At 38.7% G+C, this 18,294-nt stretch overlaps 1 protein-coding gene across 4 annotated transcripts; it reads left to right on the top strand.

Moving 5' to 3' along the window:
• Positions 1–1,895: 1,895 nt before the first annotated feature.
• Positions 1,896–15,153, top strand: LOC124278622 (endoplasmic reticulum membrane sensor NFE2L1-like). Of its 4 annotated transcripts, none has more exons than XM_046714387.1 (9): positions 1,896–2,205; positions 7,874–8,005; positions 8,179–8,278; positions 8,558–8,649; positions 9,140–9,331; positions 9,925–10,345; positions 10,665–10,862; positions 11,454–11,530; positions 11,944–15,153. In XM_046714387.1, exons 1-9 carry the CDS (start codon positions 2,152–2,154, stop codon positions 12,760–12,762), a joined length of 2,085 nt encoding a protein of 694 aa, XP_046570343.1. In that variant the 5' UTR covers positions 1,896–2,151; the 3' UTR covers positions 12,763–15,153. The 4 variants fall into 4 exon arrangements, with proteins under 4 accessions (XP_046570343.1, XP_046570341.1, XP_046570340.1 ...); XM_046714385.1 differs by lacking the exon at positions 1,896–2,205 and adding an exon at positions 2,588–3,518 and having other exon boundaries at positions 9,928–10,345; XM_046714384.1 differs by lacking the exon at positions 1,896–2,205 and adding an exon at positions 2,589–3,518.
• The last annotated feature ends 3,141 nt before the right edge of the window (positions 15,154–18,294 follow it).

Genomic DNA, 18,294 nt, shown 5'->3' with positions numbered 1-18,294 from the left:
GCATGCACAGCGCTCCCTGTTTCTCCACGACTGTACAGAAAGCCGGTTTTCAAGTCGCTGTGAATCTTTCATTGCTATTGCACCAGCCTTGGTACGGGTGATTTGACAGACAATAAATACACAATAGTATGTCTCCCTAAACTTTTCGAAAAATTCGACATAAACAACCAAACAACAGAAATTAAAATTGGATTCGACCAAAACGTTACAAACGCTGTCAACACGTTACTAATCTGAAAGTACTCACCGAAACACTGCACACAAGTATAATACATGTACTGTATCATCTATAGTCGTGTTTGTTTCATTATAATACATGTACTGTATCATCTATAGTAGTGTTTGTTTCATTATAATACCTGTACTGTATCATCTATAGTCGTGTTTGTTTCATTATAATACCTGTACTGTATCATCTATAGTCGTGTTTGTTTCATTATAATACCTGTACTGTATCATCTATAATTGTGTTTGTTTCATTATAATACCTGTACTGTATCATCTATAGTCGTGTTTGTTTCATTATAATACCTGTACTGTATCATCTATAGTCGTGTTTGTTTCATTATAATACCTGTACTGTATCATCTATAGTCGTGTTTGTTTCATTATAATACCTGTACTGTATCATCTATAGTCGTGTTTGTTTCATTATAATACCTGTACTGTATCATCTATAGTCGTGTTTGTTTCTTTATAATACCTGTACTGTTTCATCTATAGTCGTGTTTGTTTCATTATAATACCTGTACTGTATCATCTATAGTCGTGTTTGTTTCTTTATAGACATCATTAAATCTGATGCACATTTTCCTTCGCCTGCAGATTATTTAATATACATGTATTTTATAGTGAGCGCATGCATCTTTCTTAACACTGCACCACTTGTTGTGCAGCTTTATATGGAAATGAAGTCTTAAGATACTCAACTTTACATACTGCTTAATATACAAAACGTTTGGAAATATCCATGTTCATCGAACACCGACTCGTTAACCTCGACAGATGCTAATATGTAAACATGCAGAGACCAGTATGTCCCCTGTGAACACTCCTTACTTTGACGTCTTTTGGATGACGCTTGTGTGTGCGTGTGTATGTGTGTCTTGCATGTGTATTTGTGTCATATCCAATCTAGCATTTACTGATTGTCCTTATTGCATAAAAATTCAGCGCGTATTGTGCGCGTGCGCCCGCTCGCCTGTGTACGTCTTTGTGTCTTGCTTGTGTGTTTGAGTGATTTCTAATGTTGCATTTATTGATTGCCCTTAGTGCACAGAAATCCTGAAATTGTAAAATGAAGGGACCTGGATAAAATATTTAATAACAGGTTTTCAAGTCAACCAAATCGAGTATTTTATGTCATTGAAAATTGAAAGAATTTACTACTGATAAGTAATCCCTGGCTGGGTAATTTTGTGTAAAAAACTGGTCCAATGAAGACTGTGGAGTGGAATTGTTTTCTTACTTATCTTATCCTTTTAAATGAACTAATATTTTAAAAAGTAAATTCTTGTTAAAGTATTCTTCGACTGCTGACTGTTCATTTTCTGATATAACACGGATTACTAAGATATATTGCTCAGAAATTCAAACATATGGTAAAATCAGTTTCTCTCGCTATTTATTTAAATTTATTTGTGAGTACAAGACAACGAAAGACTCGGCTCAGCCTTGTCACCCCAGAAACCATCCCCCATGTCTCGCGGGGATACAATAACTGACACTAATAACAAGAGTTCAGTGATGCAAACACAATCTTTGAACATACATATGCGTCTGTACATAGCCTAACAGGGAGACATGACACGTGACTGCCTGATTGCCCAATAGCGATATAGTGACCTGGTTCTCCAGAAATAGAAACAAGAACTGGAACAACCCGTTGTGGGAGGATATGTTGTTGCGTTTGCTTGTATATGTGAGACCTGTGTTTCAGATATGATTATTTTAACTAACCCGTGACAGGTCCACATTGAAAACATATCAAATGTAACAAGCAAGATAAATCAAGACATACTTTTACAGAACGTAAACATTTCAACCAATCGGAGATTCGTATACTTCGGGTCAGAGGTCGTATATTCATACCAGGACAGAACCCAGTCGAGGTTGTCAATATACAGGATTGTGGTACTGAAAACCTCCAAAATGATGAAACTGCAGTCCGTGATGCCACACACGGGTGGCACGGAACGTTCACAGGTAATGTGGTGTATACTATTATGCCTCATTCGTTGTTTATTTGTCATTGTAAACGAAACAAAAAACCCTAAACGTTGATGCTGCCTAGGGCACGATCGAGAGAGCTTCGCCATGGTTTGTGATCAGCTGGGTTTAGGCAGGTTATGGATCGATATTTTGCGATTAGACATTAATAAATGTGCTTGTTTTTGTTGGTATAGTTGGTTTGTGACTGTGTGGATGTGGGCCATTTTCTATTATTATGTTTTATATCGTGTATGTGTCGATTTGTAGGGTCAAAGTGTACTCAATGATCTTGTGATAGGCCCGGAAGTAGGTCAGATGAAATGTGTACATGCGTTGTACGTCACTTCCCGTACATGCGCAGTGGTTGTGTGATGTCATAATAAACGTGCTGATTCATTTGTTGGGAGCTGTGAAATAGAATTTTCGAGAACGGGAGTTATATACGATAATTTGCTGCCAAAAGATTCCCAGGAGTGAAGATGTTAACCCCAAGTGCATAATGAGATGATGGAAGTGTCATTTGTTCAAATCTGGATAGCATTTACAATGAATTTGTAACACGGTTCCTCACCACAATGGCAGGATATGCTTGTGACTATTTTTAGCACTGGTTGAAAGAAGCAACAGATAAAGACAAAAACAAAGACAAATCTCAAACAATTTCAAGGAACATTTGACATCATTTCCATATACTTTTGGATACAGTCAAACAGCAGTGACAGGACACAGCCATTATGATCAAGCAGTACTTCACGGATGGACTGATTCAAATAGCGATAATACTCAGCCTTTTGAGAACAGATCTCAATAACTGGCATCTCCATAACAACTACATAAACTACCCAGAAGTGCAAGACATTATTCTTGGACAATCATTTGCCTACACAACAACAAACTTTCATAACCAGTACAACAATCAGAACAGTCCAGGTGGAAGTGTACACCCGAAAAATGTAGACAATGACTTTTTCTCTTCAATTTTTAGAGATTTAAGAAGTTTATCACGATTTCGACGATTTGATGGAATTGCTACTGAAGTTAATGCATTTCTAGTTAGTGAAACCACATTTGGACTTCCTGCCACCGCAGCCAGTGGTCCTCAGACACATTCCAGTGAAGATTCCAATAACAATAACCATGCTCATCCTGCCATACCAAACGCAGAGACATCTGCATCATTGGTCCAAGAAAACGTTGACAATCAAGCCTCTACATCAGAAGGTGTATGTTCTGTGAATGATGATGATAGTGCAGGTGCAGTTGGGGTTCCACCACCATCTGAACCAGGAAGTGAACCTACAGATGAGGTACAAATGTCTCTATGAATAGGATTAAAGCTGATCATTTGTGCGTTCACTGCAAATTCTTCAAATATATGAGCAACAGCCAAAGTGATTTTGTTACCCTTCAAACACTTAGCTTGCATGTTATCTACCCCCTGATAAGGCAAGCATCTTCCTGGTTTTGACACAAGTTCACTATAGTAACATTAGTAAGTCCGGTTATTGATGGTCTGTACACTCGCATCGCATGAATATCAGCTATAAATGATGACAAGTCATGGCTATGTACTCTTCTAGATATTTCACCTGGCTTGAGGATGTTATACTGACTAGTACTGTAGCCAGTTTCATCAAGTTATAATGATCACCAATACCCATTGTAGTGGATATGTAGTTGTGACTCATTTTACTTTAGGTTACTGTTATCTCTGTTTGAAGGGAGACAGAAATATGTAATCATATAATGAAAGTGATAAGCCAAAATGCTTCTGATTTGGAAATATTACAAATACTGCAGATAATTCCTTGATACTATATGATAGAAACATATCTTTAGAAATTACGTGGGATAATCACTTGACTAGTTTATGTGAACAAAAATCCAACAAGATAATGCACATTTAGTTCATTCACTGTCATTTCTCCCTGAAAATACAATCTTCAAACATGGGTGACCTGAATATATTGTGAAAACTATAGTAAAAAGTGTTATTCAAAACATGTGTTTATCAAATGTGTGGAATATTGGTAGGTATTGGTATATTCAGCCATTGGTAGGTTACCCATTATAGTAAAAATATCTTATTCACTAAATGTTCCTTGATTGTAATTACTAGAAATTGTGAAAGTAATAGGCCTTTCTGTTTAACCTGAATAACCATAATCAAATTGCAACAGCCTGCACATAGAATTCAGCTCCTGAAAGTTTGTCTCATGAAAATACCCAGTTATGATGTATTACTATTAGCATGTTTAGCATACATTAAGGAAATGTTGAACATCAACAAGAAAGTACCATGTCGTTGAGCTGAAAATTTGATCAGACTTCATGTTTCCACCACTCGCTGAAAGTTGTAACAACCACCAGTCAGTGTTTGTTTGCTGTTTGCATTGTCCATGACAACTGGGCCTGTGATGGGGGTAATCATGGTAACTTTGGCACCTGGGTCAGGTGGGTGTTGAGGAGGACCACTGGATATTTTGTACCCAACTCTTTGAGACCTACAGCAGGTACCCAGTTGGATGCTTTGGGTACACATGGGTAGTTAATTTGGACACCTTCAGTGCTCCTTACATGTTCTCCATACATTCTAAGACTTACAGTGCAGTTTGGAATGCATTGTTCTTAAAGCAAGTGGTAAAGCTTGCAAAGTCGTGATCATCAATAGTTTGTGACATATAAATGTCAGTTTCATTTAACCATCATTTCCTGAGCCCTTAGTGATTTCTGTGTCACTATTTTTCCCAACCCGAGGGCCTGATATAGTTAAGGTCACTCCATTTTTTCTTTTAGGGTTAATCTACCTGCCTTAAATGTCTAATAGTCAGTTTTATCATTAATATATATACATGAATATTTCAGTGAATTCTTTTCTTTTAAAACTAGTTCAGATACAATTTTGTTTCAAAACCTGATGATAGTCAAAGTGTAGAAGTGGTATACAGCCATGGTAACAAATATCAAAAGTGGTTAGAATTTAAAGGAATTGCTATGATTGAATTAATTTTACAAAAGCTCAGATAAATGAGCCCATAACCTCATAATTATCCCCCCGCCGCGCATTTAGCGCGAAGCGGGGGATATAGTATTAGGCTCTGTCCGTAGGTACGTACCAATTGGAATATCTTAAGAACCGTTCTCTAGATTCTTTTCATATTTGGTACCTAGGTTCATCACAGTATAAGAAAGGTCCAAGTCAGGTTTGGTGACCTTGACCTTCATTTCAAGGTCACAAGGGGGACTTTCACATTTTACCTGCATGTTAAGCTATCTCAAGAACCTTTCTCTGGATTTTCTTCATATTCAATACAAAGCTTTATCTAGGGAAGGCGCAGGGCCCAGTCGATTTTGGTGACCTTCACATAATTTTCAAGGTCATGGCAACACTTTGAAGATTTCAGCATGTAAACCTGCATGTTAAGCTATCTCAAGAACCGTTCACTGGATTGTTTTTATATTTGAAACCAAGATCTATCTAGGGAAGGTGCAGGGCCCAGTCAATTTTGGTGACCTTCACTTAATTTTCAAGGTCACAGAGACACTTTGAAGATTTCAGCATATTAACCTGCAGGTTATGCTTGTCAGCGAGATACCTCAAGAACCATTCACTGGAGTTTCTTCATATTTGACACCAAGCTTCATCCAGGGAAGGCGCAGGGCCCAGTCGATTTTGGTGACCTTCACTTAATTTTCAAGGTCACAGCGACACTTTGAAGATTTCAGCATGTTAACCTGAATTGTCAGCAACTTATTTCAAGAACGGTTCACTGGATGTTCTTCAGACTTTCAAGACTTCCCTTAAATGTTTTTCAATAAGCAATTTCTTTTAGTACTATTTTTGCATATTTCATACACTATGACATTCATGTCAAGGTCAAAGTCAGTCTTGAAAATATGTGTGTGTTTGAACACCTAAAGAGCACGATATCAAGAGAGGTTGACTGGTCATGTTTTTGTTGACATTTAATTTAAGCTTTCATTACTTTATAAGTTTGATTTGATAATTTGCGGCGGGGGATTATGTCACCTTAGTGACAATGCTTGTTTACAATACTGCCTGTTGACGTTTAGTGATGTCATTGATATTATGACAGTGATTCCATAATAAGAGTGATTCTTCATTGTTCCAAGAATATTAAGATACATCATTCAATATATATGTGTGTGTTAGGAGAACTACTCTAGTGATATATTCATCATGTTAAATGATGCATCATCACATTGTAATATTGGTCTCTTGAACCAGCTGCATCAGGGATAGAAATACTTTTCTTTCTAAGTGTGCCTTAGGGCACCAGACAAATATTTTAGGTGTGCTTTTCAGAAATCGAGTATGCCCACATGTTTTTAGAATAAATGACAATGATGATGATCATTTGAAATTTATTGTTAAATAAAGAAATGGGTTTATGAGCATTCAAATATGTATGGTATTATTCAATTTGGAAAAATATAATTGTTTGGGGGATTAAATGACTAAATGTGAGTTATGTCTCTAGAAAATTAGGAGTGTCCAAAGGGCACAGAGAACATTTTTCAGTTGTGCCATTTCAATATTTACTATGCCATGGCACACTAATATATGGGGTATTTCGAACCCTGTGCATATTACACTGTAGTACAGTCATACTAATTTGTTATGTTGTACATTTGAAATTGAGTTAGAGGATGTGACTAAACTTAGAAGTGAGGTCAAACAAGTCTAGAATAAATACTTGGAGAATGTCTACCCCTATCATTTCTGATTATTCGTTTAACAACACACTCTGCATATGGGTTTCAGACACATGTAATGTTGACTGTAGTTATTTGCATACCCCTGTAGGCAGTGTAAGTGTTTGGTCACAATAGTAATAAACAATGGCAATTAATTAGGAGTTCATTGAATTTATTCAGATTTTTAAGCATGTTAAGCTCATCACATTAAATGATTTGTAATTATTGATGTTAGTTGATTATCTGACAGTAGTTATGAAAATGCATGCAGCTGGGATATTGTTTTTCATAATTGTTAACATTCTGATACTGTTTTTGTTTTGAAAGTAATTGTTGCTTACAATTGAAATGACAGTAAAATCATGGGCATAAAAATCCCACACATGTGACTATCATGAGTCTAGTATTGTGAAGCACTTGACCTGGGCAGAGTGGTAGGCGGAGCTACTCACTTCAATATTGCGGCTATGACTTGTCTGCTAATTATATACAAGGAGAAAGTGTGAGAAGGATGTATTCTGCCTCGGCTCTTCGCAGTTTTCAAAATTACAGTGGGTGTGGGATGCCACGGGCAAGTTATTAGTTAGTTTTAATGATTGTAAGATAATTGGCTTTTGGTGTAGCTATGTGTCTGTCACAAGAATCTATTGATGTGTCTTTATAAAACCTGTAATTTACATTGCTTATGTATCTTTCTTCCTGTTTCTATATTTGACCATATCTTGAAAATTGTATCTGTTCTTCCAAATGGACCTCTAATCTGCGTACTCAATATTTCACTACAGCAGGCCCTAGTTTGATGTTGATCTGCAGCTGTACAGAGAGGAAATATTGTTCGGAACATTTGATGATCTGCTGTCTTAGTTCTCGGTACTGCAGTAATTTGGTAGACTGCCCTTGTATCATGAGGCCAGCTGTATGATGCATCTTTGTTGTGTTGCAGGACTTGGATCTAATAGAGGTATTATGGCGACAAGACATAGATCTGGGCGTTGGCAAGGAGGTTTTTGACATCAATCTCCGACGAGAACTTGAGCGGGATAGAGAGCTAGAATTGCAGAAAAAGAGAGAAAAGGTTTGTTACTTTACATATTTTGACATGAAAAATGTTTCACATTGTAAACATCAGAACATGTGGAATAACTAATGGTATATTTGTTTACTTAAATGGTCTTCATGTTTTTGAAACTTTTGTAAGTGTATAATGCTTGAAACTTTTGTAAGTGAATAATGCTTGTGTGTTTATAGCAAAAGGAGCTTGAGCTAATCAGACTAAAGGCAGAGGAAGAGAAGCGACAACAGCAGCAACAATGGCTCAACCAGAATTACATGCAGGATGGAGAAACTGGTAAGAAACATCTGAGAACATTCTGATGTAATAACTTCGGCCATTGTCTCATGAGGCTCATACATTTAACTTAGTAAGCATTACCAGCCGTGTCTCATGTTTAATACTTGAATGCATGGCATAATTTGTTTTGGTGGTTTTTACAAGCACTGGTTTATCTCTGAATTTTCCATGTCTGTAACAGTCAATGCAGATGATATCAGTATATTGTTCTTGGTATGAGACTGATCAATGGGATGTTTACTATGCATTGGTGAACAACTGTAACTACCCTTCTAGGCGAATGGGTTCCCCTGAATGGCTCGGTGTCTCTTCAGTCCTCACCTCCACAGATGCCTCCGGATGTCCTCACCAACTCCGAGCTGCTAAGCGTAAGTTGTGTGTAACTTTGTTAGTAACTCCTCTAAGTGTAACTGATTTGCAGACCTGTCTGTAGATAACATGACAGTACAATTATTGTCCTCAAAGTAATTGGTAACTTTGTATAAATGTATAGTCATTGGGGAGAAGGCCTGCTTCACATTCATATGTCTAAGATGCAATATGTGAAGCTGCTTCACATACATATGTCTAAGATGCAATATGTGAAGCTGCTTCACATACATATGTCTAAGATGCAATATGTGAAGCCTATTCACATACATATGTCTAAGATGCAATATGTGAAGCCTATTCACATACATATGTCTAAGATGCAATATGTGAAGCCTATTCACAGAATGTCTAACATGGGAGGGAGTAAGAATCCTTGTAGCACTGATTTATGCATTTATCTGAGCATGCTTAGTAATAATCATAAACATTCTGAGTAGTTTTAAAATATTTTTTGCTTCTACAATTTTTTCATTTTTTTTTTTTCAGAGTGCCTTATCCTTGGAAGAGGCACTGGACATCTTGCATGCCGAGACTGGTACATTTGTTGACCCAAGCTACACTGTACCTGACAACAATACACAGCTGCCCATGCCACCCCAGTCCCACATCAGCCCCACTGTACCAGCTGTGGAGAACTTCCTGCTGCAAACAGACAACTATACCAACCAAACTGTGCAGGTACCTCACTAACAACCAACATGTCTTGTTTCATTTGGCAAATTGCAGCTTTTTCTTCATTATGTACGTAGTACAGGTAGAACTTGACAGATATGATTGTATATTGAGTTGCAGTCTGCAACAGTAGTATGCCTTTATTTTCATAAAACACTTTCATCAATGTTGCCCTCTTTTTCACTTTAAAGTATAAATAGTGGGCAACTGTTTTGTATGTTTCACTCATGATATGAGGAGCATTCAGAAAATCTCCTCATAATCTTTCATAATCAGTATTATCTGATCAGTGTTGATACATTCAATATCAAAATCACAAGGGTTGGGTTTCATTTGTGGTCAGTATCAATCATTACTCTTAATAGTAGCAATCTTATTCATCTTGTCTATCCTTCAAGACAAAATTTCATAAAATGCACAGTGCCAAATATACAATGTTTCAGTGACTTGTGTCCTCAAATGTTAGTATTGTCTGATAACTAGTTCATATATTTTTTGCTGGCTCATTTTGGTGAGTTTAGCAGTGATTTTTAAGGAAGTAAAATTGCATGAAGCGTTCACATTACTAACTAACCAATGTTAACTCTTCTGTTTCTCAGCAGCCTCCACAACACCTCTCACCAAATCTTAATCGACAGGAGAGTATGGACCAGCACTGGGATGACATTGTCAGCCTGCTGGATCTGGCTGGAGTGAACAGTTCCCAGCTGAATATGACCAGCGTGAACCCCACACAGCTGAATATGAGCCATTTGAATACTGCCAGTACAGGGCCACAGATGAATGTCACAAACATCAACACTCCATCAATTAATATCACTACACTGAACAGCATGGCGATGAACATGAGCAACGAGGTGAACACAACAAATGATATGCCTTCTCCGTCGGTACAGAGCCCCTGCATCAACAACAATGTGCTGCTGCAGAACGCCACTATGCCAGCTCCAGTAGCCAATGTCACAATGCCTGTTCCAGTTACCAACACAACACAAGGCATGTCGCCCATCAACAACACAGGTACGAGATAGGGAGAAACACTACTTTCTAAGTTGATCTTAGTGATGATTCACAGACAGTTCCACTTTTCCAGATTGTAAGGTATGCTTTTATCGCTCTAACTTACCTTTTCCTTAATGACAGAAGACTATAACTTTTGAGGCAAATTATGAAAAAAATCCTTATTGAACATAAGTCAGATTGCTTTGTTTAGTGGACACGTTCCAAATAATCAACCGTCTACTGTCTTTATTGGTTCAGTGTCATTTTTGCCTGATAGCCACTACTTTTTTACTTTCCCAAGAGAAACATGCTAACAATGACTGGTGTTTGTCTGCAGGATTCCTTCCCCCGAGCCAGGAGTTCAACTCCTCTGTGCCCAATACAGACACCATTGGGGGCCTGGACTGGGAAGCCAGTGAAATGCTCTTTTCTAACGTCACTGGAACAGTCAACCAGACTGAGGGTCTTGAAGACATTGATGGCATCCTGCCTGACTTTCTACCAGAAGATGAGCTTGATCTGGCCATCAATGAAGGTAAGCTAATTACAGACTTCCTGCAGTGAGAGGTATACTAGCAGCAGGTAGCTGGGAAAACAACTCTCTGCCCATTCCCTATTCCCAATTCTTGAAAACATTGTTGTTCTTTTCAGTAATCTGATGTAACTATTAGACTTTAAACATGACTCGGCATGTGTATTAAGATCCTGCAGTGTCTTATCGTTTCTATTTCTGCACTGAAAGTAGTGTTCTGCAAGGTATTTACATTTCTGCACTGAGAAGGCACTTGTACAAAATATTCCATGACTGGGAATATTGGGAATACTGCATGGACTGATTCTCAATGACAGTGTCAACAGTAATTTAACAAGTGGGGCCTGGGCACTCTGAAATGTGCGTGAACTAGCTGAATGTTTGTTGATATGGTTTGTGTTGTCGATGGTAGGTGGATGATGAAATATGCAAGTAGTCAGACTCACTTCCCCAAGTTAGTCTTGTAACATGACTCAGCAGGTACGTTCATCTTCACATGTGATGTAGATCATGTGTCATCTCTGCTCTTGATGGGGGACATGACAGGAAATGACTGGAGCAAATTGTCACTATTTTGTGATCTTGTGTTGTCAGGACTACAGACCATGCAGATGTTGGATGAAGCTAGTAGTGATTCTGCTGTGTCTATGGGCAGTGCTTCTCCAATGCAGGTTAGTACACTCAGACCTTTTCCGAAATTGCCAAGTATGGTCAGCTTGTAGATGAGTCGAAGCAAGTGTCGCAGGTCGCTCTGACATGACACAATACAGTCAGATCGAATCCTAACCCTGTTTTAGCTGGTGTTCCTGTTGTTTTGCATGTCATATTTTCTTGGATTTTATTAACATATAAATGAACCGATTGGGGATGAAGAATAATTAGGGCGATATTTTTAGCAAAGGCAGAACACAACTTCTTGAAAATTGACCCTAAAATATTCTTGATCACCTATCTTGTTTTTTTGTTTTTTCGGTATATGTGCACACTACTTTAACATGTTTATCTGTTTACGAAAACGTCATGGAAGTATCACTTTGTACGTATTATGAGCTTCTTTATTCAGGTTTGTGTTTGATATTTGCAGGAATTGAGTGAGTCTAACGCCATGTCTCCATTTGATGGTCTTGAGGGTGCAACTGGCGGCAGCGACTACGGCAGCCCCACCTACTCCAAGACTTCCAAGTATGACCCTGAGGAATACCACTACAGCTACTCCTGCAGCTTCAGTCACAGCGACTCCTCGCAGACAAACTATTCCACATCCTCCAACGACACTGACGTCAACAAGCCTCTTGGTGGCAACAACCACATCAATCACAATCATACATATCCTCTCAAGCCCGGTGCATCTCCCAAGGAAATAAAAACAGGCACAAAGACAGACAAGCCAAAGACAAAGGGTCCTCATGCTCGCGATCAAAAGCGTGCCTTTGAGCTGAATGTCCCCTTCACGGTTGAGCAAATCATTGAGTCTCCAGTGGAGGAATTCAACGAGATGATCACAAAATACAAACTCACTGAGCCACAAATACAACTCATCCGAGATATCAGGAGAAGAGGAAAAAATAAAGTTGCAGCTCAGAATTGCCGGAAAAGAAAATTAGATGTTGTGGTAACCCTGGAGGATGAGATGGACAACCTGAAGGAGATGAAGGAGAAGCTGGTGAGGGAACGGCAACAGATCGACAAGCAGACCCGCGAGATGAAGGAGAAGTTCAGCCACATGTACCAAGAGATCTTTCATTCACTGCGGGATGAGCATGGCCGCCCATATGATCCAAACGAGTACTCTCTCCAGCAGTCCAGTGATGGCAATGTCTTTCTTGTCCCCAGGAACTACAGCACTGAAGACCAACTTGCCAATGGAAACAAGAAAAGGAAAAATATCAAGAAGGATGATTGAAGAAACCGGATTATATCAACATCTATAATATTACGTGGACAGTGCTAGTATGAAATGTAACCCCTTGAGGTCTACTGTTGAGTTGAATTTTGGATTCCCATTTGTTTTTCGGGTTTTTAAAATTCAGGGATTGACTTGAAAGAACATGGAAATACTGAACTTTAGGACTGGGTCTTTACTAAGCCAGTGTTTACTTGTTACGAATTCCCTGTTATGAAAAAAGCCAGTCATGGTAGGTGTGTTAATGGATCTTTTAATGGTAACTGTGGTTGTGATAGCTGTATTTAAGGTTCCTTCCTGTTGCTGTTTAATTTTCGATGGTATTTTGATCGAGACCCAAGGGGTTTACTGATGTAAGTGTTAATACCACGACTCACAGTGACCATCTGGTATGAGATTCCTTGTACATCTGACAACTCTTGGAAGGAAATTGTGTAGACGCACACAAAAACAATCATGCAAAATGTTAAACCTAAACAGAACTTTCATGTTATTTCTTTTGAAATAGGCATGATTTCGAAATCCCTTCCTGATAATACTAACAGATGAACCTAACAGAGTGAAATTTGTTGGTACTCAGCTCATATATTTTTGGAACAGTTCTAAGCTGAGAGTAGCGTTGACTTTGTGTATTGACTTGCATATATTGTATGGGCTTGGAGTTCTGGTGAAGGGTAATTCACATCAACCACACTCTATCATAGCATCATAGCATGACCACCATAGGTTACCATTTGTAGCAGCTTACATAGGAGCACATGTGACAAATGCTTGCCTTGGAATTATCCCAAACCATTTGCATTATAATTCATTACATGTGGTCTGTACTCACCCAAGTATCTTCTATCTGGCTTTACTGTTAGTGACAACAGAAACACAAGATCGTGGTCCAGTCAGGAGCTGTCCCAGGGTGGGCTGTCCTGTTCCTTATCTCGCAAACTGCTTCCAAGATTTGAGCTAGACGAGCACTTGAAAGAGGTAGCAGTAGGGTAGTAAAGTCTAGGCATCGTTATTAAGTTACCAGTGTGATATTAAGCAGTTGTCTCTTTGTTGTGTAACCAAATTTTAGATGGACCACACCCAAAACTTGAATTATCTGGTTCCTAATCGCTGGAACAGTTGGTATATCTGTGACTATCTGTTTCCTCCTTGAAAAGTGCTGCTCTGCTTGTAGGTGACATTTCTAGAGGTTGACCTTTCGTAGAGATTTCGCATGGCTTCAGGTGGTCTAGATTTGCTTCCTGGTGGGAGAGTTTGCCTGGTTCCAGTTTCATTCTTCACAGCACAACAATGTAAGAGACCAATGATGGAGATGCTAGAATATAACAGGACTATTTTCATCATTCGTTGATGCATGTGTGTGTAGGACAGTAGACTCATTTGGCAAATCCGAGTACACATTGTAAAGTACCCTGATAAATGTGATGTTCAGTTCTGCTTCCAAAACTGTTAAAATCAAAACCCACCTGTTTTGTAGTATACCATTTAATCTGAGACAGTATATATACATGTGTGTGATATTGTCTTTATTAAGCCTCATACATTGTTTGTTACAATCATTAGTAAACAATAATCTTAAGGAAATGCATTTGTTATGCACACTTGATAAGTTGCAACATGTTACTAATATTTTGGATCAATTATTGAACTCCATTATCTGATTATTTTTTGTAATATATTCAACATATTTGTTATCCTGAGTGAAAGAAGCGTTCATGCTGTTGTTGATTGTACATATTCACATGTCATCTGTATATAACTTGATTAACATGTTATCGTTGTGAGAGGAGTTACGCCGGTTCACATTGTCCTCATTGACCTTGTTGCTTCTGGAACATATTGAAGGTTCATTGATTTGCTTGAGGCCTTGAGGTGAAGGAAAACATAATTTATATTTTTGGAAAAGTCACTAAAATATGTCTTCAGTTCAACATTCGAAAATGGTGTGATTTTGATCTCCATCTTTCCCAGTCCTTATAGTGCTTGTGTATCGTATTGTGCTATTTCATCTTGAATGTCAAACAGCGGTTTTACTGATGTTTATCTTGTGTTCAACATTATTTGTTATATTGTGCGTGGAAATGCCTTTGCCGGAATGAAGAGACACAATCAGTTTTGTTTCTTAAAAAATGTTCAACATGTTAAACACAAGATTTACGACATAGTTGGTCGTTAGCATAAATCAAGATATGATAACTTTTCTTGTAATTATCATTACTTATATGTTATGGTATTTTGAGGCAATGTTTTGGAAGAAAGGCTGGTGTTTTGTTACTATGGTTACCATGCTGAGTTGGTTCTCAACCTGTTGATTGAGAGAATGTCAGACTGAGCTTGAATGTAGTATTTTACCTTCTTCAAAAGAAATAAAGGTGAAGATTTTTTTATATACCCACGTCTTTTGTTGTTAAGCCACAGAAATACAGAAGTTTGGGGATTATTAATAGATATCAAATAAAGAAAAGCATGTTATTCCAGAACTGATATTATCAATTACTGGAATAACATGCCTTTCTTTTCACCTGTGCAGAATTGCATTGGGTAGTACCAGGATTTTAAGGTCATTAATTTGACTCCCAGGATTTGCCCAGGTGATAATTGGCCCGTGACTATGGTTTCAGGGCCATGTGAATAAAATTGTACCTGGTGTATGTTGGTATAGTTACACTTTATCACTTTCAGGGGCGATGGGGTAGACAAAGGGTTGAAGCGTAGGTTCGTCACGCCGAAGACACGGGTTCGATTCTACACATGGGTGCAAATACTACAATGTGTGAAGCCCATTTCTGGTTTTCCCCGTTGTGATATTGCTGGAATATTGCTGAAAGCAGTGTAAACCATACCCTGTCCTGGTGGGTTACGCCTTCATAGTAAATATGCTAAGACATTGACGATAGTGCTCAAAGCTCCCAAGCTGTTCACATGGGTACATGTAAACATCGATATCACTCCACATTTGTGATGATGCGTCGATGCTCAGATTCTTCATGGTGCCTACATAGTATATGTGATTCGAAGGTTACCAAAGAATGCAATACACTGACCTTCGACAGAAATATATTAAAGGTTATTTGATAGGGATGCCGCCATTGAAAGCTTTCGTATACAATTTAACGACTAAGACCGAATCCCATATATTAAACCTTTCACCATATATTAAACATGCACTAGTTAAAAGAAATGAACTGTTTAAAGAACGTGTTACTTCCTTTGTGTAACAGTATGATATGTACATACTTTCTTGTATATGGGCCGGAGGCCTGTTGTACAATAAACCTTTTGACTTGACTAAACCGACTTCATTCCCAGTGTCACTGACCATGTCTTCACCTCAACACTACAAGGATTCCCAGCAAGAACTGTGACCCTGTGGGATGAGACGACCAGTAGTTTCTGAAGTACCCACACACCGACACCCTATTGCTCCTTGACAATAGAGTTGATACAAAACATCCTGTGGATGTATACACATGGAAAAAGTATCGCAACACCCCCATATTTGTCATGGTATCAGTATGTTACCATCCATAGCAAAGGAATACAAACCTCAATTTAACTTACTAATAATTAAATGTCTAATCTAAACAAAAGGAACGAAAAACAGAAGTTTACATATTTTGTAGTAATTGTAACAACTGTCCTATGACGTTAACAAGCGCGCTCATTTTCAAGATTCCGGCATACAGTCCTCAGGAAATCACATGCGTATCAATAACTGAGCACAGTGTCAATATCTGGCCTCCGCCAACTACAAAAACGTCCCCGACCCTCTTCATTGACTAACAAGCGTTGAATTTGACGTTAAGGTATTGTGTTCCATTCTTGGTGGAGGGCTTGTTCCAAAACATCAAGATTTTTTACTGGATGAACTCTCTGACGTATTCTACGACACATAATATACCAAACAGGCTTTATGGGATTGTGACCACGCCTCCTGGCGGCCAACGTACTTTCTTCCTCCTCTTGACGTAAAAATCCTCATCGGCGCATGCACGATGTGGCCCAGCATTATCGCCCATGAAGACAACAACCCTGTCTAGAATATTAGTGATGTACGGTTGTCTTATTGTTAAAATGTCAAGTTCGTAGTTATGCGAGAGGCAGCTCATATCATCAGTTAAACGGTACTTGCTCCAAGATGTTTTGTTTCGCATATCCAGTGTGTCCGCGACCCCTAACTCGAGCTCGATCGTCAGTCGTGAACAATGGTAATGTTTCGATTTGCAGCAGTGAGTCGCAGCATAACGATATTCTTTCATTTAGCCAATAGTCGTTTGAAAGACAAACGGCATTATATAGGCAATTTCCCTGCTCACGATTCCTCAGAATTGAATGTTCATATTGCGAACCACGTTTTCTCCATGACATATTCATGCCAGTTGACACTTTCGAACGTAAACGTGCGTTAAAGTTTCCGAAGATGAGTTTTTGCGCTGTGCATTCGTTCCATGTACACAAACCAGCATTATAATGACGGAATCAAAACAATCAAACAAATGCTTTTTTAAATTGAAATTTCATACATCAATATCACCTATGCGTTTCTTGTTTGGGAGAGTATATTGTTGGTTCTTTAGAATTGGATACTTTCCAAGTGGGCAGTTTCTATTCGAGATGGATGGGCAAGGTTTATACATCCATAGCTCACCGTAGATAGAAAGTGATGCAGCCAGGACTTGATTTGGACCTGATTTAAGTTATCATCCTCGGTGTCCCGGTGTATATAATGCTGGAAAACGTATACACATGTTGAATGTTGGCTGGCAATGAAACAAATATTTGTTTGTTGTTTTACGCCGCACTCAGCAATATTCCAGCTATATGGAGGCGGTCTGTAAATAATCGAGGCTGGATCAGACAATCCGGTGATCAACAACATGAACATCGATCTACGCAGTTGGGATACGATGGCATGTGTCAACCAAGTCAGCGAGCCTGATAGCCCGATCCCGTTAGTCGCCTCTTGCGACATGCATGGGTTACCGAAGACCAATTCTAACCCGGATCTTCACGGGTTGTTTCAAGTAGGAACTTCTGTTAGTGCATCCGTTCGTTGAACGATATTGGTATAAGACGTTATTGTTTTGTTGTAAGATTCCACATTCGGCAGTATTCCAGTCACTGCAGGTTGTAAATGGTAAGTCTTTACAGAAAAACCAGGAGTAGATAATATATGCAGCCTCACGAGCCTTGAAGGAACGACAACCCCCACCCACCCCCACCCCCATCTCGCCCCATCCTACCCACTGATGAGCGATTATAACCCCGAATCCCCCATTAGATTCAATAGATTCTTTTTTTTATATATTTGACAATTTCGATTTCCTGTTTCCCCTGTTCCAGTAAAAGGCAATAGAGCCAGGGGACTCTAGGGTCTTTCGCAAGAAAACTTTGTATGACAACAGAAAAACAGATTTTTTTTCTAACAATGCACAAAACAGCAACAACACAAGACCCCACAACACATTCACACACCAATCACTTACAAGTTTCAAACAATTACAGTAAGTTTGTTTAAGTTCAAGTTCATTC

The sequence above is a fragment of the Haliotis rubra genome, unplaced genomic scaffold (genome assembly GCF_003918875.1).
Source record: "Haliotis rubra isolate DU_JTF1 unplaced genomic scaffold, ASM391887v1 Scf24, whole genome shotgun sequence".
NCBI classification, from domain to species: Eukaryota; Metazoa; Mollusca; class Gastropoda; order Lepetellida; family Haliotidae; genus Haliotis; species Haliotis rubra.
The sequence above is the reverse complement of the archived record's forward strand: the minus strand, read 5'-3'. Positions and strand labels throughout refer to the sequence as shown.